We start from the raw sequence: 22405 nt of genomic DNA on the forward strand, positions 1-22405 counted from the left end.
TCACTTGCTACAATGACACAGATATGAAGCTGAGAAGGTCTCACAGAAACCATTTGTGTGTAATTCACTGAATACAGCATAAGGCAATAGAAAACATGATCCAGAGTATTAGTGCTTAATGAAAAATGAGCCAAATAACCTGATGCTAGACATATTTATCAGTGAATTTTTTGGATTCCTTTAGAAGGAGTTACTGGAAGTGTTACTGGAGTTTGTGGTGATGTGGAAAGGTTTGGCACAGAGCAAAAGACAAACCCTTCTCCGGGAGGCTGCGCAATCACTGGTCAGGAGCAGAAGAGAGCATGGGATAGTGAGAGGGAAAACATAGACCCATGTTTATGAAGCAAGGCCCTGAGTTACATTTGATTACAGCAGATACACACGAGATCACCAGTGGCTGTCACACGAATTCCAACGGGGCTGTACAGGTGTGGCTGGGAAGGAATGCACGTGGAAGCTTGGCCCTGTGTGCCCTCACACAGCAGCTGAATGGAGGAGCTGTGGCTCGGTGCTTGGGTTGGCAAGGCTGTCCTTTCAGGAGAGAAAGGTTATGAGAACTTGTGCCACTGCAGTAGGTAAGCAATATTAATTAGCTCTTAGGAGTGCTGTCAGTGTGTATCGTTCCCTAAAAAGTCTCGTAGCGCTGCAAATAAGCATGAGGCACATAGACTCACTTCCAAAGTGTCTTTTTTTCATGAAAAATGTGTCCACTGTTTCCTCTTTAGGGGGGAAGGGATGTGTATCTGTAATGGTCGAGTCCAAATCCAAAGTCCTCCAGCAGGAAGAACAGATACTTGTGTAAGGCTGAATATAAAAGAAGTTTTGGCTGCTCCCACTCGCAACATGGAGGCACAAACTGACGAGATTCCATGTCAGGATTTGGGGTGTCCCAAAGGGCAGCTCCGTGTTTCTGAAGGGGTAGGAGGGCATGGGCACCCTGCTAGGGCTCTGCAGGCCCCTGATTCTCACAGAGGCAGCATCAAGCCAGAGGTTGCTGAAGTCTTGACATGGTGTGCCACCGGTGACATCCTTCTGCCCCGCTGCAGGAACACGGAGGGTCCTGGAATCCCAGCGACCTCCTTGTGACGAGGCCACGGCACAGCTCCCGTGGCGTGGCCGGGGGTTTGCATCGGTCCACAGGAGGTCGTGTTTCAGCCGTGGGGAGCGGAGTTTTCTCCTGCTGCCACCCCCTTGCAGAGAGCCAAAGGGGCCGTGCAGCAAGCGTCGCTGTACAACCAACAGTGGAGTCTGCAGTGCGGGATGCACAGCGTGAAGAACCTGAGGAAAAGATTTCACTGATTCTTTTTTTGTTGTTTTCACACCTTAAATGTAGCCCTGTAATGCTGCGGAGCTGACAAACAGGTATCACCTGCGGGAGCCTTCCACAAGAGGGCTCCTGGTGCCGGAACTCGGAGCTGCTCTGAGCGAGCTGCAGCCTGGCCCATGCTCCCTGCAAATCCCTGGGAACAGATGAGGATGACTAATGAACGTGCTTCCCTATTTAAGCAGCGCTAGGACATGGCCCAGTGCATCACGACATGGCAGTCAGCCACTGAGGAAGCACAGCTTCCATCCCAGTCCACAGACTGCAGCTGGAGTCGGGAAGCACCATCCACCTACAGGAAAATCCTGACAAACTTTTATAACAAAAGAGAATGGGTTTATTCTGTAGGTGAACTCCTGCCACTCCCATCACAAAACCCCCCAAAATTCATGCTAACCAAGGCTCTAGTATCTGTTCCAGACAGGGCCTTCCCCAGAGGAAAACATGAGTGGGTGGTCAGGTTTGGAAATGAGACAATTGGCCTGAATGAGAGTTTCCCCTCCTTTCCATCTGCAAACTATTAAACTTTTAGATTCTGCAGTGCACAGTTTGACAAAGTCGTGACTTCCAGGATCCCACAGCTGTTGCTCTAGGGCATTACCCTGGCAATTCTGCATGCTGTGGTGAGAGCAGGAAATGCACTCACCTGGATAATGATGTGAATAAGAACAGTTAGCTGCTAATCTTCACTTAAGTGTCTTTTTGCAGGATACAGCCCTGAAAACTGCTGAGCTTTCAAGCCAAAGCAAATATAATCCTTTGTAATCATAAAACCTTGGCAAGCCAGACTTCCCCAGCCCATCTTTTGTAACACCCCATTATCAAAAGTAACTCCTTTTAAAATATGAGTATTTTCTGGGCAAGTTTGAGGAAGGAAACTTTTCCTTCTCTGTTCCTCCAGCTGCTGAAGGGAATGGACATATCTCAGAAGTGGACTGGCATGTCTGATCACACTGGGAAAGCTGGAGTTGTTCTTTTATTCTCCCTCCCTTGCCACCATTTGGTCAATGCTCAATTTCTGTCATCAGTGATGTTCCCATGTTGAGGCATCAGATCAGGCTCACAGGGAATCAGCCAGAACTTCTGGGGGGTGCAGCCACGTGTGGCACCTGAGGTAGGGATGAGTAACTCACAAATGAGCCCAGCAGGACAGGCACTGAAACACTGCCCAGTGTTTAGTTGTGAGGCCCATAAAATGAGCACAGGGGATGTCACTGCAGATCTGACACCTGGATGACACATGGTGTTTTCAGCTAACATTGCACAAGCATGTCATGGTGTTTGAGAAACTGTTTTGCCAAGAGAAGAGTGAAGAAAACTACCTGCAAATGCTATCTGGTCATACAGATGAGGTTTCAGATGTCATTTTAGAGCTCATGGGTGCCTTTGTGCATTCTTTCACACCCTCTTCCACCGAATCCTGGCGCTTGCAACACTGAGAACAAACTGAAAAAGAAGATCCCTTGTTAGTATATGACTGTGGTCCTGATAGAGAGCTCTGTTACAAATAAGTATTATCTATACACTGTCATATGGATAAAACTGCTCTCGTTAGCACGGGGCTAGAACCTCAGCCTGGCACAAAAACAGGTTGCTACATGCTGAAATAAGGTCAGAAGGGAAATAATCTTGGAAGTTACATATCACTAATTGCAGTTTACCTATGGAGTGAAAGAATTCCTGTGTTAAAAGCAACAAACCCTTTCAGTGCTTTAAGAGGACCTCAGATTAAGCAGATCCCCTTAATATCTCACCATCTATGACTGAATTTTAGCGGTTCAAGTTGAATCTTGTACAATTGTGCTAGCACAAATTATGCAATGAGAATCCTCCACTATTCTTTAGGTGATCTCTAATCTTGGTGCTTTGTGTTTTCATTTTTAAATTACTGCAGAATAGGCTGTGAGCTCCTCAGAGTAGGCGGCTGTGAACCTCAACAAAGCACCTGATTGTTCTGGCCACCACAACAATCACGTAACTGAGAACTCTTCCGTTTTGTTTTGCTCTGCCTTTCTATTCTTCCCTCCCACACTGCAGCTCTCTGAAGCATGGCTTTTTGAGCTCTTAGCAACTCCTGACTCAGCTTTCCATAGCCCAGAACAACTGAGATACTTTCAGACCTATTCTGAGCTCTGGAGAGGTGACCTGCAGCAGCACCCACAGGAAGCCTCTTAGGGCAGATACTTCCTTTCCCAGACAGTGGCCATGCACAGCAGCATTGAAATGGCACAACTACACAAACTGGAAAGCTGGATGGAAGCTCTGGCCTCAGTTTCTTACACTTCTTGCAGTTTCTTTTACAGTTTCTTCCATGTCTGGTCTAGAAATTAGCTGAACCAAATAGCACCACCTGACTCAGCAAATCTACTCCCTGTGCATATTATGGAAGTGGGACTAAAAGGGAAATTCCAGTTAATTTGGCCATGTGCCATGCTGCTTGCAGGTGATTGCATTTTACCACATGGGTATGCTTTTTACATCTGCTTTAAAAGCAACTCAGTTCCTATATCAAAGGCTATTTCAGAGTGCTCCAGGATCTTGCTAATTTAATGGCAAGGAACCTTTTAATTTCCAGCCTATATTTGTTGAGAGCCAAACCTTCCGATTCCAGTTCATTTTCTCCTATAATTAGAAGTTCATTATACATGCAGCTAACAGCACAGGCTGTGATCAACTGTGATTTTCTTGGTTTCAGCCTGCTTGTTGCTTTCCTGTTGACACAGCCCCAGGGAACAGCAGGGGAGAAGAACTGGCACTGGTGTCATAAGGGCACAGGGGTGGAAAATGAGGAGGTGCACAGGTGTGACCCAGAGTCACAGCCTTCCAGAAACTTCCTTTCTTTGTGGTAAAACACTGAAAGGAAATTAGCCCAGCTTGACTCAATGGTCACGTTGGTTTTTGAAGGGATGTGGTTGATGCAGAGGGGAAAAGAAAAACAGTAATGAGACCTCCACACATCTGCCTTGGGAGTGAATTTGTCTGAAATTGAAGCAGAGGTATCAGAAGACACAAGCATGGCAAACTTACAGGTGTCTGTGAGTGGGCTGAGCCCTTGCTGCCCAGAAAATGACCTTTTCCAACAGGGAATACACAGCCAGGTGGTGTAAGTGAGCACAGAGCCCTCAGTGTGGGATTCTTGGCCCCAGATGTGGCTTCCCCAGAAGCTGACAGAACTCAGCTGGGTGTTATTTATCCTCATGTATTTGCAAGGCCTGCTGTCATTTTCCAGGACTGCTCTGCAAAGCTGCTCACAGGGTGTGGATAAGGCACCTACTGCTGCTGACTTTCAATCCTACCTGCCTTCATAAATCTATTAAATGCCTGCCCACATCTTCAGGGACTTTCTGGCAAGGTCAGCTTAGACACGATGAGGAGCAACAGCTAACAGATAGGATTTTTCTAAAGATAAAAAAGTAAATTACTCAGCTCTCCACTAACCCTGAAATATTTGTGGTCCCCTTTGCCATTGAAAAACTCTTGGTGACTTGTCTGGAGTTACTGAAGGCTTCATAAGATGGGACCAGACACTTTACCTGTGCCACTTTTGGCCGTACAAAGAATACAAATCTAACTCTCCTGGTTGGTGTTCTCATAAAAGTGGGACACTGCTCTGCTGAAGTCTTTCCTGTGGCCCTAACACTAGGTATTTTTGTTACTTTGCCTCAGTGACTTTCTGAGGGATGATGTAGGGTGTGGAGAGAGATCCAGTTTTGAAACTCTCAGTGCTCAGCTGTATCTATCATGATCACCAAGATTCTTGGCATCCTAAAGCATCTTAAAGCATCTTAAGACATAAAAATGAACCTTTGTGAACCTCTTCATTATCCCTGATTTTGGAAATATTTTGATCTGCTGTCAAAACTGCCTGTCACCTCTTCACTCTCAAACCTGAACTTTTGTGTTTCCTGCACACAAAACGTAGGAAAATCATGAGCTAGACTTAGATTTTGTGACAGTGGATGCTAAAGGGGGGGAAAAAATTAGAAGAAGGTACAGAAATCCCTAGTGTGACAGTAAAGTTTCTATAAATGTGTATCCTACATAGAAACTTCATCAGCACTGAGACACCTTGCTGAAAAAGAAGCTGCACTTACCATGCCTTGGGAGGTATCTTGCTGCCAGGGTGATAGCCAGAATGAAGGTGATAAGGATGATAATTGAAGCAGTAATGACATTATAAGGTGGAGGCACAGGAGGAACAACGCAGTTGTTTGTTTTTTCTGAGACAGGAGAAATAAAACATAAATAAACGGCCTTAAAGGATATTGGCATTTTCATGTAAGAGCAGGTATGTGAATTTCAGGGGTTCTGGCCAAATTCTAACTCAGCTATTCAGCCTGAAAATGGACTTACTCAATAAACAAACAAAGCAGGCACCTAAATTTCTTCCATTCACCCACATTTGCTATGGGCTGAAATTTTTAACACATTCACAGAACGTAAAAAGCTGCTTCTTTGTCCAGAACAGGACTGAGACAGGAAATATTTAAAGACACATGAGCTGTTTCAGGGAAATTAGCAAGGCTTGGTGAAAAAGTCTGAGTTCAAAGCTAGAAAATTTCTGTTCTCAAAGGTACTTTGCAGTTTTCCTTACTGTTTTCATCAGATTTATGCCTAATGTTTTTCCTTTCCTTTTCCATTCTCCCTCACAGGTGAAGGAAAATGCATTTAACAGTCTAGAATATACTTTTTTTCTGTATGGCAGGAACAGTGTTGTGGCAGAGTTAATTTTCAGTGTTTCTGAAGCCTTTGGCTTTTCACCATTGGAGATGGTGGAAAATCCCATTCTGCCACTGGGATTGTAGAGTAGATACTGGGCCATTCTTGTATAGGACAGGACTTGCTGCCAGCCCATAGGTCTGCAGACCTGTGTGCACAGACCTTCAGTTCTTCCACCATCTGCTCTGGCACAGGTAAGCATCATTCCCCTCCTAAGATGTTAATTAGCCTGATCTGCTCTTCAGTCCTCCCCTCAGGAGGGGATGCAAACCTCCAGCTCAAGGGGTTGCCTTCTGCATTTACCAGAGGCTCTGGTCTGTCTGTAACTCAGTGTGCATGAAAGGTTTGTTTGGAGGATCGTTTACACCAAAATGGGAGTGGTTCCACATCCTAAAAGTCAAAAAAGTGGGGGGTTTGTGACTGCTGTGGCTGTGTCACTGCTGACTGCACCCTCCTCTGATTACTGATTTTTTTTTTTTTTTGGTTGTTCTCTGTTTCTATGTATTGAGCTATTCATAACCTTATTCTCCCTTCATTAGGGACATTATGCTCTACATCCAGCAATAGCCAATATTCACAAAGCACTAGTTCCTGGCATTTGTTCAGAAGCTGAATGGCACCTCTCCTCACAAGCCCCTTTGATTTTAGTAAGATAGATGAATAAGCTACCTTGATGAATAAGGTACAATTCCCTAGGAAAAATACTGCTTCTTTGTCTTCCCTTGAAGGTGCCCTTATCTCTACAGTAAAAACATCAAGCCCAGAGATATTTCAGAATACTTTTTTGGTAACAACATGAAAAAAAAAATCCTTTTGGCTTCATGAATTTTCTTGCAAATCCCCTTCTACTGCAAAACATCTGGAATGTAGTGTGCTGCCTTCCCTCATGCTGTTTCCACTTGTGCTTCAAGCTTTTCAAAGCACAGACTTATCTATTATGCCATCATTTCTAAGCCATGCTCAGTGATGGAATTCTTTTCGTATGAGTTAACCCTGTGTTACATTTGAAAGCAGAATTTTGTCTAGACCCCAGTTGACAGTTTCTTTCACTGAAGCAGGGACAAACATGCTTGTTAAATGAGGAAATTCTTTTATAATGCAGCCTGTGGTTGTTAAAGCACACATGTTTCTCTGGTCCCTCTGTTCAAACACCAGGTCTGTGTCACACAGCTGGCAGCAAGACCATGCTGGTATGGAGGGGCACAGGATGGTGGCAGCCTGTGGGAGCCACCAAAAGTGACATTACCAGATCACAGCAGGATCCAGTTCAGCTCTCAGCCCAGCTGCAGTACAGCAGCAAGAAGACAGAGCTGTCTCTGCTTGTCAGTCACTGCTGTAACTCTCCCTTCCCACCCCGACTATCTTCCAACCTCTAAAATGTTTTGGTGTGTAGTTCACAGGCGGGATCATTGGGTGATCCTTGCATGAACACTTGCACAAAATCTACTGCATTCTCAGAGAGGCAACTCAGCAGATTCAACAAAATGCATTTGTTACAAAAACATTAATAAAACGTACTTAGAAGCAAACTGGTGGACTTGGCAAAGCCGCTGTATTCAACGGAGCAAGAGATGTTGACGTCTTTGGTCACGTTGAGCACCAGTTTTCCAGTGACACTGTAGGGGCTGAAGCTGGACTCAGACACCCAGCTGGCATTCCACTCCACGGACATGTTGTTGAGGGCTCCAGAGATTCTGGGCTTGGGGAACCCTCCGTGAGAAGAACACGTTATCACCATCTCAGTCGAGTCGCAAGACTCGGCGGACACTTCTGCCGTTATGTTGGGAGTGCTGAAGTCAGCTGCAGCAAGAGAGGTTTGGTTACCATTCTGTCAGGCCACAGCGAGGTCTGCAGCCCCCAAAACCCACGGCCAAAGCAAAGACTCCCCCACCTGAAGGGCATTCACCACGGGAAGTTTTTCCCTGCCTATGGTCTAGGGTACCAAGCAACCAGTCCCCAGTGAAAGGCACTTTTGTGGCTGAGCAGTGGCAAGCAAGGAGAGACAGCTTTCCTTCCAGGCCCACTGTCTGTTGAGCAATACCACACTACCATCCAGCCTGGAAAATCCCTTCAGGTGTCCCAGCCTGATTCCAGCATTTCCCTTTCCTGATCCCCACAATCACTTGATCCCACTTCACCAAAGGGAGCAGAAGTCTACCATAATCATTACAGCTGGCCTGTTAAAGACAGCAAGGGGATTTCCGGGCGGAAAGAAACTGGAGTATTTGCAGACAGGAAAAGAGATCCGTAGTTTTATGGGTTTTATGCAGTTAACTCCTCAACCCTCATGGTTTAAAAAGGGTGCTGGCAGTACACTTCCCTTTTTTTCATGCCAGTTCCCAGAAAGATCACTAAATTTATCTCCTTGCCCATATGCCCTCAGACCAGCAGGAAATGGCCAAACCTCAGGGGCTTGTCTTTTTTTTTTGTTGCCAAATCTCCTTCCAGATGAGGAATGCTCCTTCACTGACTTGTCTGGAAGATTCATGTAACTCTCTGCTGTTAAAGGTATTCAAATGCATGTATATATATATATATATATATATATTTTTTTTTTTTATCTCTGTCTTTGGTTGAAATCAATTGCCACAGAAACACCGGTGGAAATGGAAAATGTCAGTGGAACTTTTTGTGGCCTCTAAGAGAAGATTCAGATTCATTTGAACAAAGGAACTCAGCTTCTTTAATGTAAAAAGCCTCAAAGCTCCATGATGGATTCAGCCTTAGGGTGTGGAGCTGCAGTGCAGCTAGTTCCACAGGGATTTGGATTCAGGGCTGGGATGCTGCCATGGCCACCCTATTTCTCTTTCAGCTTGAATGCTTGCCAGGCATTAAGGGCTTGGTCTTGTTTTGCCCCAAAGACAGCAGGGGGTGCCTCAGGCACCTATCACCTTCCTTTCACAAGAGGAAGACATCAAGGAGAGGAGGTTGGGTTGGTGGTGGGAAAAAAATTTCTGTACCTGGGGTAGCTTTAGAAAGGTAAGAAGGAAGGCTGCTGGAATGGAAGCAGGTAACACTCTTTCAAGCTTCCTGATGAAAGTCTATCTGCTACAGTATGAATAAGCTTGGAAGAGCATCCTTCACCCCCAGAGGCTGGCACTGGAGAGCCTCATGTGTCAGGAGGCAATCCACCTACCTGTCACAAAGAGGATGATGGACTCGCTACACACAAGGACTGAGTTGCGCTGAACCACGCACTGGTAAGAGCCATTGTCCAGGATTTCCATGGGGGAGATCCACAGGGTGAGGTTCCAGGGGTCCATCTCTGTCCGGTTCTGGTAGCGCTCGTGCTGGAAGATCTTACTCCCCTCTGAGTAGGCCAGCACCACGTCCGTAATGTTCTTCTGCCAGTAGACCCGGTACTTGTGTAGGCTTTCTGAGCTGGGGATCTCATGACAACAAGGCAGGCTGACCTTTTCCCCCACTTTGCTTCTGACTACTTTCTTCTCCAGTGCTTGGCCTGCAGGGGAGGGGCAAACAAAAGTCAATGAGTCAGCGGTACAGCCTTGTGCCAGGACCTGTTGCCTAAAGCTCACCCCTTTTGGCTCTGACTGCTCACATCCCTCATCAGTCAGCCACCGAGCTGTTTGACAGCTTCAGCTCTGCGCTGAGGGGAGCCATCCTTGGGCATTGCCTTGTGCATCATGCTCCACTCCTACTCGGGATCATGACCCAGAGGGCACACAAGGATTGCTGCAGGGATTGCTGAAGGCAAAGGCAGGAGAGTTGCTTGCCTGGACAGAATTTTTGCTGGCCCCTTTAAAAACAGGGATAGAAACATACATGCAGAAACTGCTATCTCCTCTGCTCTCCCTTTTCAGAGCCTGGTGTTTGGAAAATCTGTGTCACTCTCCAGTGGGTTCTCTGCATGCCTAACAGGGCCACAGTGGACTATTTGTTCAGAGGGGCTGGGGGTTTTTTGGTAGTTATTTTTTTGTAAAGGAAAAAAAACCCAAAATATTCAAGATCCCAGAAAATAGAATCAACCCTACGATGATACACAAAGGTTGCAGCCACACTATCATCAGCCTTCCAGCATTAGCAAATGAACAATTTTGCCTAGTCTAGCTAGAACAAATTTATCTTCATGAAATCTCATGGGATGACGTGGAACCAGCACAGATGTTCCCCAACTCCTGGCCAGTGACTGTGCTGGTGCCATACCTGGAGTACAGCCATGTGCAGACAACAATAAGTTGAGACCCTTGCAGGGTGAAATTAGGTACAACTTTGAGTATGTGAGCAGTAATTCCCCTACTAAGCACCCTGCTTTCGTGATCCGCCTTGTTTTCCCACTCCTTCCTCTTTCCACGTCCAAGGGAGCAGCCCAGCAAGGAGTTCCTGCTGCTGCTGAAAGGTGACCCAGCATGGACTCACAGCCCTGTGCTGCACCTGAGTTAGTGCAAGCCTGGGGATGATGTGCACCTGGCTTTGTTAGTCCAGAAGATCAGGTTGCTCTCTGTCCTGCTTGCCTCAGCCTTGCTGCCCAGGCACTCCTCTCCAGTGGTGGAAGTGGGATATCAATCTGTTACACTCCACTGACAGAGAGCAGAAAAACAAGGAAATAGTTGTCTTCAGGACAGAAAATATTCAGATTCCCTCTCCTTTCCCTGCAGAACACACCTCAGTAAACACACCTGGGAGAGGAAGCTGGAAAGTCCTGACAGAAGGTTTGTCACTGATGGGGACAGCGCAGTATCACCCATCGGCGCAGGGGAGGGCCCACGTGCAAAGCCTGAAGTGTGAGCTGAGCCATGCACAGAGCTGAGCCTCAGAACTGCCACTGCCCAGCAAAGTCTGGCTGGTTCTGGCTCACTCTCTAGTCCCAGCCTAAGTGCAGCCACGCTGTACAGAGGCAGAGTGCAGCACTCAGGCTGTGACCAGGGTGCTGCGGCATTCACATCCAGCCCGTGTCCAAGGCAGCCACCAGCTGCCAGTCACAGACCCTGGGGTGACTCACAGACCTTGGGGTGACTCACAGACCCTGGGGCCACTGTCACAGCAAGACCCCTGTGGCACAGCCCGGTGATTTGCTCACAATCCCACAGCTGCCAGTGCTGGAGGGAGAGGAGCAGATGCTCAGCCAGTGCCCTGCCACAGCTGGATCTTGGGGCTGCTTGCTGGAGTAAAGCCCAGACACAAAGCCTGGGACAAAACATTTAACAGACATGTAGATGTGGTACTTAGGGATATGGTTTGTAGATGGACTTGGCAGGGCTGAGTTAAAGGTTGGGCTCAAAGAACTTAAAGGTCTTTTCCAACCTAAATGATTCTGTGAAATACACCCCTGTCCCACTTGCATACTTGACATTAAATCTGTAGGAAACACACAAAAAAAATACTGTGGAGGTCCTAGTGACACTATAGAATGTTTTAATATTAGTTAAATAAAATAGAATATGTAATTAAATGAACAACTTCTTGTTTAACTGGTTTCCCTCTACAGGCCACTCTACTGGTTTTCCAAAGGGAAAGTTTCAATATTTGCCCCCCACTTCCTTGTACTTTCCCTTATAATTCACTGCAGATCCTGAGCAACCAAGCTGGGGAGGCCAGGAGCTGCTCAGCAGACTGACCTCTGTCAGCCATCAACTGGTAACAAAATGGGAGAAAAACTAATTCTTTCACACAGGAGAAAAACTGCCTTGTCTTGCCAACCTTTGCAGACTGAAATTCAGGATTTCTTGACATCAGCATTTAAATTGCTACTGCTAGACCTACCCTGCAGGAAGAGTTCTTGCCCTTTCAGGAATGCCCTTTCAGCAATGCCCTTTCAGGAATGCATGTATATTTTTGGCATTCACAACATCCTCTGGCAACGACTTGTGCACTTTGATTTCATGCTGTGTGTGAAAGTATTTCCTTCTGTTCACCTTAAAAGCAGCCCGCTTCAGGCTGTGATTGCTGAAGTCGCTTCTCCTGCACCTCCGTGTGTGTTTGTGTGTACATGTGTTTTTATCTTTGACCACATCTTCGCTTGTTCTCACAGTGCAGCTCTTACTATTATTGGAGAGACTCGAAAGAGCAGCCAGTCAAACATCCAGTCAAACTTTGGGACCGATAAAGATCATTTTCTATTTCCTTTTGCAGCAATAAGGGAAGAGTAGGTGTACAGTAAATGTCAGGGTGACATCACATCATGAGTTGCATGAGGTTCTCCCTACCTTGCCCCTCAGAGTCTCCTTTGCAACCAAAAGGAGAACAAAAACTTTCTCGGGAGTACATGTGCAGGGGCTGGAAACTCCTGCTGATGTCATGACTACCCTTAAAAGGCTCTGCACCCTTGAAACTGCAACCTGAACGCTGCAAGCCTGAAGGAACCAAAGTCCATGAAGAGTCATTCAGCCCTACAAAAGTCCCCTTTCACTTTAGAGGTGAACTGCAAAGCAAAAATGAAAATCCAGTTCTGTGCCGTTTCTGTGCTGAATGCTCTCTGCAGCCAGGCTGTGGGGAAGGTATTCACCATGGAAATCATTTTTAATGCCTTTTCTAGAAAAATATCCCTCCTCTTTCCGCCCCTCTGAAGCCCACCCACTCTCTTGCCATGCATACATATCACTCCATCACTGGAAGCCTGTGGCATGTGGCAATGCTGAACTGATGGAAGGGCGACTTTCTCTTCCCTGGGCAGAAAAGCTTGCTGCATTCAAGGTATGCCTGTGCTGCAGATGCCCCATACAGCAGGGCTAACTGGGACAGAAAGGAGTAGAGAGGAGAATTGTTCCTTCCTGTCTGCTCCAAAGAGTCAGGAGAGCTGTTGAGCCCGTATCCCTGTTTCCTGCACTCTTTGCCCAAGCCCTGACTCAGAAATTCCCCAGCCACAGAGAGCTTTGTTATCCTGACCACACGTGCAGTCAGACAGCACATGAGAGCAGATTTCCTCTGGCACAGAAGTCTTGCAGAGACATTTGACAGAAAAAGGCAGCTAAAGACCTAGCAATGCTCTGGAGAAGCAGCCTCAAACTGTTGGAAACCTCCAGATAAGTCCTGGTGAACAGAAGCTCCAAAGTCATTCTTTTTCCCCTGCATTCCCCATTTCTCTGCCCTTCTGAGCCTTGCTTTGCTTTTTTTCCCTTCTGGTTCCCTATTTATTTTTGCAACAGCAGCTGGTATCTCGACTCATAAATTAATGGCACCACTGACTTTGCCTAGGACCATGAACCTGGGATTGCCACTCTGCAGGCAATTCTGCAGCTCAGACTCCTCATATTCTGTGAATAGCACATTCACCCCAAACTTGCATGATTTATCCTTTGAGGGCAATGCAATTACAGGGATTTCCAAGCAAAACAGACAATGAGTCAAAAATCAAGACATTTTGAAAAGCTGAATCCTTAAAAGACTAGACACACCCCCTTGATCTTGTCTTTATCCTAGGTGGTTTCACCAATGAGGAATGAGTTCCTCCCCAGAATTTCCATGGAGCCAAAACCCAGCAAATGTCCTGTGCTACATGTGAAATGCTTTGTGTTTAAATCAGTGACTCCTGTGAACGCACTGATGACAGAAAGACCCTGCTAGATAGATGCCCAGATAACCTCAATGTGGTTCAGATAACCTCTAACTGGTTCAGAAGTGCATAAAAACACTGCCTTCCTTTGTGTTTCACTGAAAAGACTCTGTGCACTAGGAAAGATGGATGAAACAGAGAAAAGTGGGTGCTCTGAGGCCCTGCTGCCTGTCCTCTTTACGGAGTCTGTGGCTGCAGATTAACCCAGGCACGAGTGCCTGACAAGCCTCTGAGGCTCCTTCTCCAGACTCCGCTCCAGCAAGTTCAGGCATGCAAAGAGAGATCTTGGCAGGCATGAAAAGGAGGAGCAGCCCTTTCCCCTTGCACAGCCCCAAGCCCAACTCTCATCACAAACCAGGGGCCTGCTGCTGCTCTGGGCTGCTTTGGTGAAGCAAAGCAGCTGCAAATCCCGATGCTTTGCTCAGGTCGAGTTCCCTTACTCATCCCAAACGTGGTTAGAGAGGGGAGCAGAAAAGAAGGCATCCCAAAGAAAACCAGTGATGGACTTTGTTTACAGTGGTTCCCCTCAGTTCCCTGTACCCACTCTCACTACTCCAGTGTGCCTGCAGCAGTTAAGTGACAGGATGAATCCTAGTGCACGATGATGGCATGGCAGCTCTGAGGCAGGGAAATTCTCTGAGCAGGTTTTTCTAAAAGTTGATCCTTTCTTCTGTGCTGTAACCTTGGGGAACCCCATACATGACTTTATGCACTTCCCATCTTTATGCTGCCACATTCCTTCTAAACAAAAGAGTAACCCTGGTTTGCCCAGCTCTATACTGTTGATTTGGCAATTATTGTAACACTCCCAGGGTGTTTTGGTGGGAACAGCCTTTATACCATTGTAACGCCATTTTATTTTGTGTGTGTTTGCACATCTTCACCTTTAGTGAAGAAACCCTTGAAGCCATGAAGTGGCTCTCAAAACCAGAGGGTGATCTGCAATTAGCATCTGAGAAGACAAAAGGGAATGTGAAATACTTTGGCAGAGGGGCTCGCTGGGGCAGCTCCAGCCAGCTGACACCTCTTGCTCCAGCTCGGGTTTCGGTACTTGTGGAGATACAAATCTGCTTTCTGAGTCAGCCTGGGACAAGCCCGCTGCCCGGGTATGTCCAGTCTGCCGTGTTTGTTACATGAGTAAAATCGCGACTCTGCACAAATCACCGGCAATTTTCTCAGCTTGGCACCAGGCAGGATGTCATATCCAAGCAAGGAGCTGGATATGGAACCAGAATTACTTGGAGATGGGGAATAGATCATGTCTTAGATCTTTCCCCTCTGCTGCAGAGTGGGAGGAGAGGATGGAGAGCTCGCTCTGTCCCCTGCAAACCAGCAGGGACACACAGCCGTGGGGACAGAAGGACGCCTTTGACTTGGAGAAATGAGGAAAAGAAGAATCTTTCTGAACCTTCTCTCCTTCTCCATTCCCAGCCCATGTGACCCTGCTAGAATAAAAAAGGCCTGGGAGGGCCCCTAAATCTGGATGTCCTCAGAAAATTTGCATATTTTAGTTCCTTTGGAGATCAAATTCCTACACCTTGCTCAGCACTCTTTTGATTTCCCGTTTTGGGAGCAGAAGCTAGATGTGGCGTTTGTGTGAGATGGGCTGGTGGGGGAGATTTGCCACAAAGACAGACAAAAATAAATTTGTTAATTTTTTCCCCTGCAGTCTCAGTCTCTTGCTGACAGGATCACTTTGTACTTCCTCTATATTTATCTCCCAGCTGAAGATGTTCTCAGATAATTTTCCTAATTCCTGCAGTACCACTGCCATGCATGCTACTGTCCTCACAGCAGTTTCTGAAATTGAGGTCCTCCCCACTGCTTAAGGCTGTAGCTCTATTCAGTGCTTACTAAATCTCTGTCTCACATGCTCCCCAAGCAGCCAGCCCTCTCTTGAAACTGATAGAAGGTGAAAGTACCCAGTAACTAGGAAAATCAAGTATGATACTTCTCACGTAAGCCCACTTCAAAGTCGAAAAATTACAAATTTTAATTTTTTTTTCCTGCCAAAGTACTTGCCCACAGCCACAGCAACACTAACCAGTGCAGCTACCAGCGCTGCAGGCCTGCCAGGCATTATCTTGTTAGAAAAACTGGTCCGTGCTCAGGCTCTGACTCACGGATGCTCTGCAGACAGCCCCGGCAGTCACCCGGAGAGGAGGGATTACACAGCCCTAGATAAGAGCATGGCATGGAGAGGGGTCATTAACCATTGGCACCCCCAGGAAACCAGAGCAGAGCAGCCCAGAGGGGTCTGGAAGCTCCAGAAACTGCAGGAGGAATAGAAGGAGAGCCTTGGGCAGGTGCTGCTGGAGCACTGAGGGTAGGGCAGGGCTCTCTCCTTTTAGGAGCTGGCGTCAGACAGCGAGCTCTTCTCTCCCTGAAGCACTTCCACAGGGATCCAATCCCTGTCTGCAGGGCACTTAGAACCACACCAGAGGGTGCCTGCTAAGGTGAGAGCAGCGGTGTGCAGAGAGATTTCCTTCAGTTGTCTTTTCTAACAGCTTTATGTGACAGAGAGGAACTGGAGCTCGCCAAAAGGTGGATGTCCTTTCAGCTCAGGGCAGGTAGAAATGCCACCATGAGCCATCAGTCAGCACTTTCTTTTCAGTCAGGCAGTCCCCTGGGGCCAATGATATTTTAAAAGCATAACAGTGAAAAAGCAGAAGCAAAGCCTGTGGCATTTCCGAGTTGGGAAAGATTTACATATTCTCAAATGAACTCCCGAGGCTCCCAATGGTGATGGCCCTCCAAAGGGGACAGAACAGCTACAATTTAACATAAAGTTAATCTATTTTAAAATAAAACTGACCTCCTTCTGCCAAGTGAACAGTCTTCACTGCATCCAGCACACTTACCTTACCACCCTGTGGAAGACTCCACATCCACATGTGCACAGCATTTATACTGGGAAACACATGCTTAAAAGGAAGGAGAAACCTTCAGCCTGGAGAAGGGAAGGTTCCAGGGAGACCAGAGCAGCATTCCAGTGCTTAAAAGGAGCCTTAAAGAAGGCTGGAGAGGGACTTTTCACAAGGACATGTAGCAATAGGACAAGGGAGAATGGCCTCAAGCTGAAGGAGGGAAGGTTTAGATCAGATATTAGGAAAGGATTTGTTGTGAGGGGGGTGAGGTGCTGCTCAGGTTGCCCAAGGAAGTTGTGGATGCCCCAGCCCTGAAGGTGTTCGAGGCCACTTTGGGTAGGACTCTGAGCCACCTGGTCTAGTGGAAGTGTCCGTGACAGGGAGGTTAAAACAAATTAAGCTTTAAAATCCTTTCCAACACAAACTCTATAATAATTATGTGAGAATTTCTCTGAATATGGAAATTCTCCCCCAGCCTGGCATGACCTTGGGATGCAGCCAGACAACAGACTCATCATGATCTCATGCCTTCCCCGTGCAAGCAGAGGGGATCTGGCTCCCCCTTCCCTTCCAATCCCACATGTTCCCCCTTGCAGGGCTCTCCAGAGTCTGGTTCAATATACCACTCTTAAAAAAAAAAAAAAAAAGTAAAGAAAAAAGGAAACTTTCTGCTAAGCTGCAAGGTGAAGAAGATAATCCAGGGATCAGACATGTGCAAAGAAGAGGAGGATCACACAGCCAGAGAGGAGCAGGATTGCATCTCTTGTGGCAATGACCTGTTTGTACCCCTCAGCTGTGACTCCTGTCTGCATCCGTCCCCCTCCAGGGTGCACAGCATAGGTGTAAAAGCAAACTGGCTCTGAAAGAAATTAACTCACCACAAGAGAGGCAGAAGGATGGCATCAGTCATTTATATCAGATTAATTACCCCCATTAAACCACACTTGGAACTCAGAATCAAGGCACTGATGAGCAGGAAAGGTGAGAGGGCCTAAGGGTGGCATGTCCTGCTGGTAATCCACCACAATTAATAAAAGTGTCCACTCCCAACTTTGCATGTTTAAGTGCAGGAATGTCCAACATGCACACGGCAACAAGGATACAAATGTCTCAGTGATCCAAGAAATGCAAAAAAGCTGTTGCAATCAGAGCAACATGAGGTCACTGCAGCTATCTGGGTTCATTCCGATCTTACTGGAAAAAGGAAATGATGTGGGTGAAAGGAACATTTGACCCATAGCCTTACAAACTTGGCATTTATGCTTTTAACTCTATTTTGTGTGTACCAATGTAGTTTGCCTAAGTTAAATTTTCTGTGGTTTTCTTCCTAAAGAATTCTTTAATTTAAGAAGCACTCAACAGAAGAAGTAAAACAGTCTCTATAAGCAAAAAGCAGTAGGGTTTAGCTGGGTTTCTGTTTCTCCAGACAGGCTCTTGCAGCAGGTTTCACTCTGGACAGACTGACAAACAGAAAAAGGAGTTCCTTAGATCCGCTGCCCTTGGTTTCAAAAGACTTTTTTCCCACATGTCTGGAACAGGAGACAGAAACTCATCCAAAAAAAGAAATTAAAACAACAGCTGAAGGCATGAAGAGGAATAAGTCAGAAACTCAATTTGCATCCAGTGTTCAAGTGGGCAAATCCGGTACGTAAAGAAAAATTTCTGCCATCTCCACCATGAAATTTGCCCCAGCACAACCCATACCAGAGCTGGCACGGAAATCAGACACCAAGCACCTAAAGCTCATTGCTAAGCACTTCAATATTTAGGGGTGGCCACAAAACAGGGAATTTTTCTCAGTCCTCATTGTCCCTTTCTGAAACCCAGCTCCACTCTGAGCTCTTTACTGGGAGTAACACTTTACTGGGAGTAAAAGGGAAGGGGATTCCCGGAATGAGTTGCTCGTGAGCCACTGCTCGCTGACTGAAGTGGATATTCCCCCTCCCTTCCCAACTCTCCAGTAACTTAGAAAAGCTGTAGGGAATTTTCTTCAAAACTTCTCAAAAAATTTCACCCCTGGGAAGAAACCAAGAGCTAAGTGGTCCCCAGCTGGAAGAAAAGACTCCAGGGAAGTTTAAAAATATTCCATGGACATAAAGTTGGTCTCGCTGGGTCCCTGAAGTCAGTGCCTGTGCTTTGTTTGCACACAGGGCAGGGAAAGGTCATACTGAGGGACTTCAAGCTATATTTTTCCAGGATAACAAACTGGGACTGAGAACATCCTACAATTTGTAGGTAGGTGTGAAGGTGCAATGGCAGGACAAAACCAAGCCCGTGGGGATACCAGCAGTGCATTCAGATCATAAATAAAAAAGTTTGTGCTGTTAACCAAAGCTGTTCTGCCACTTTGTGCTGAGACAAGGGGGGTTTTTCATGGACATCAGTGTCTCCAGCAGCAGATGACATCCCACAAGCAGCTCTAAATTACACTGGCATTTCAGTGGGGCACCTCAGGTGAACGTCAGAGTAGCAAAACTCAATTCAAAGGAAAAGAAATGGATCTACATAGCTTGAACATACATGACATTCCTATGAAAGACAACTTCAAATCAACCTTCCACCTTCAAATCCCTTTTAATTAAACCCCCCATTAATGCCTTCCACTGCTGCCATGTGAAAATTCAGCCTGGCATCCCCTCTGTTACTATTTCACTCACACAGGCTTTACAGAGGGCACCTGTTTCCATCCCAGGATGCTACCTGACCTTTTGCAGTGCTACATCAGGGAGGTGTGCCAGCATCAGGACACCTGGGCCAAACCAAGGACACAGGCTCTGGGAGCCAGCCCTGACTGTGCCTTGATGTGCTCATGAGCAGTCCCATGTGGGGTCAGTCCTGTAAAATGTGTAATGTCCCATAAAATGTGCTGTAAATGTGGTGGCTCTCTCAGTATTGTGTGGAAAGTCACTGCCAGGCTGATGGCAGACACCCAGGGCTCCACTATTTTGCCACAACAAGGCCAGAACTCTGTCCTTGTGGTCCCTGTAGGCAACCTTGAGAAGGCATCACCCACAAGCACCAGCAAAGCTTTAAAAACCCAGTCCTTAGTGGGTACTGCACCATGTATTTTCCAGGAGCACTGATGTAGGAATGCTGATCTTCGGAGAGAAAGGGTTCAGAGTGTGTGTGAGGGCATCCAGAGAGGAAAATAAGTGCATCAGCTGTCCTGCTGTTATCAGTCTGCCAAACACCTGCTCCTGAGGCACCAGCACTTCCACTGACTTGTTGCTTGAGAAGCATCTAAAAATTGTGCCCCAAAAGTACAGCTAGAGGAACACTTAGTTTTCTTATCAAACTCCTATTTCTAGTAGTGGATATTAGCATGCATCAGAATATACATCCAACTATACATCCTTTAGTCAAGGAACCAGAATTGTTTTCAGAGAAATTACATGACTGGCAAATTACCATATTATCGTAATTACATTATTAACACACCACAAGCTCTTAAAGTACTGAGACAGAAACAGTTCTGCTCATGGTAGATTGTCTGCCTGATGCAAATACAAGCAAAATATATTTGTGCTTGACAGATGCTTTGCAAGCACAGAGGCAGGGGAAGGAGTGAGGGGAAGACAGAAGTGCAGAGATCCCAGAGAGACATTTGAGGTCATTGCTTTCTTTACCAGTGAGCTCTGCAGTTCACTCCCTGCTAAATTCTCCAAGTTTTATCTTAAAAATTCTGAGATTGAAACTCAAAATGAAGCCTGGCATCAAATATCTCCCAGTTTCACAATAGGAGCATGAAAAGCTCCTAATTTTGCATCGCTTGATTTTTAATGAAAGCTCCAGTTCAGCCCAGGTTTGCTCTAGAGTATCCTTAGCTGGGATGAAGCACTAAAATGCCAATAAGCACAACTTATTTTGCATCCACAATGAACTCCAGCTCAGAAGTGAATTTTGTGTGGTTTCCAGGTTAACATTGCACACCTCTGAGAAGATTCATTCCAAGCCTTTTGAGGCAAGGAGCGATCTGTGTGAGCTTTATGGCAAGCGCTCAGAAAAGGACAGGGGAGAGTCCAGGCAGGACTTCAATTGCGTTGTTGGAGAAAGAACTCACTCTGCTCTGTGCTGAGCTGGCTGAGCTGCCCAGGAGGTGCATAAAACTCCAGGCTGCCACCTTTCCCTATCTTTTCCACCATGCACCCGCTTTGAACCACCCAAAAAGCTGCGGAAACCACGCCGCCACTGAAACCGAAGCCCGAGGGGCTGTGCCATGTGCTCCCCACAGACATCAGCTGACCAAAATCACCCTCATTTCTCTCACCCTGGCTGGGAAGGGAGACCACCATGCCTGTCTGGAGCCAGCAGCCTGGTGCAACGGGCCCGGGAAGCTGAGAGCCGAGGGCTCCTCAGTGAAGTGCCAGCTGCCCCAAACCCTGGGCTCAGCCCTGGCAGAAGGCACCAGGAGTGTCCTGAGGGCCACCATCCCCTGTTGACCATCACATGGGTGCTGCTGCTGGCTCCCAGCCCCTTCCCACACTCCCATCCCGGCTCCTGCTTACCTATCCCAAGGCAGAGCAGCACGAAGAGCCCGAGCCCCAGCCACGTCCTCAGTGCCGCTGGGGAGGCAGGCAGGCCCGTCATCTTCCTGCAGCTCCTGGGCTGGGAGGAGAGGGGAATAAGGTTAGGGGAACGGAGCCTGAGGAGTCACAGCATGCTCCACCGTGTCTCTCTCCTTCCTGCCCGCTGCCACCACCAAAAACCCCGACACAAGCCCAGCCTGCCCCGCTTGCCTCCCCTGGTACCTGGCGTTTCCCTGGTAGAGCGGCGCCGAGGCCAGCCCTGAGGCAGGGAGGATGCAGAGGGCTCAGTGCCCGGCCATGGGGGCCCGGCTGCTGTCACAGGCCGCTGAAACGCTCCCTGACAGGGTGCAGGGGGAAGTTGTGGCGCTGGGAGGCTGCTCGGCTTCATAAGTCACCTCACACCGCCCACGGCTTCCTCGCGGGGCGTGTGCCAGGATGCGGCGCCAGCCACCCACGGGCACGGGGCTGCCTTCATCCCTGGGGATGCTCTGGGCGCTCCTCCAGCCAGGAGGGGCTCAGGCAGAAGGAGCCCACCTGTGAATGTAAGTGTCAGGCAGTGCTGGGGGCTTGGAGGTTAAAATGCAGCTAAGTGAAACCCTGGTGCTGCTTTGGGAATAGTTGTATACAATTATGTTTGAAATTAAACACAATGCCTGCACCACCGTTTTGGGCCCAGCAGGATGTAATCCATCAAGAAATGGATTTTTCCAAAGAAAATTTAACAAGGATTGCTTAGGCTGCACATGATGGATGTCATGGCCGAGCACCTGGACGGGGAGAGGGATGTGACAGCAGGGCCAAATGTGGATGGTCGTGGTGTCACCAGAGAGAATCACCAGAGAGAATCACCAGCCAGAGAGAATCACCAGCCCTGTGGAAGGGGAGGGAGCACTTGCCTCCCCAGCATTGTGTCCTGCCTTCTCCAGAAGGCACCCACTGCTCACCCAAGGCCCCAGGGGGAGAGGCATGGACAATCCCTGTAGACAATCCTTGCTTTAAAGCCTGGAAGAGCAGAGCCATCACCAACCCAGGCCAGTCCAGAGCAGATCCTGGGCAGAAAAACAAACCACATATTAAATAAGAGCCTGAGGGACTAAATGAATGCTAAGTGATGTAGATTTGTACAGATACTGCACACCCTCCTGCAAAATAAATAAGCCCTGGTATAGTGTAAGCAGTTACAGTGTAAGGGGTCTTATTTAGCTGTAAAAATCACAGCAAGAGGGTTGCACACCAATGAAAACCGGGTATTCTTCAAGGAGAAAAATAAAGTGCAAATACAAATCAAGAGTAAAATAATTTATTTAAATGCAGACTTCTGGTTTGCTGGTTTGAATTATTTTGATTTAAATGAAATGCATCCTTTTTATCAGAAACGATCGGCTGCTACATTGCTCCAGTTTTTCTTCAGTACAGGTTCCTTGAATTAGATAGATTAGATGGACTGGGTTGGATTACA

General features: G+C 47.2%; 1 protein-coding gene across 1 annotated transcript; it reads right to left on the bottom strand.

Moving 5' to 3' along the window:
• Positions 1 to 332: 332 nt before the first annotated feature.
• On the bottom strand, positions 333 to 21334 carry CD80 (CD80 molecule). Its single transcript, XM_041480177.1, is given in 8 exon segments — positions 333 to 1278; positions 2647 to 2770; positions 5419 to 5544; positions 7562 to 7843; positions 9180 to 9503; positions 20926 to 21020; positions 21169 to 21226; positions 21229 to 21334. Coding segments are annotated over 7 exon segments (1098 nt in total). The 3' UTR covers positions 333 to 1278; positions 2647 to 2663.
• Between the last annotated feature and the right edge of the window lie 1071 nt (positions 21335 to 22405).

Source organism: Pyrgilauda ruficollis, unplaced genomic scaffold (genome assembly GCF_017590135.1).
Source record: "Pyrgilauda ruficollis isolate IOZ18807 unplaced genomic scaffold, ASM1759013v1 scaffold50, whole genome shotgun sequence".
NCBI lineage: Eukaryota > Metazoa > Chordata > Aves > Passeriformes > Passeridae > Pyrgilauda > Pyrgilauda ruficollis.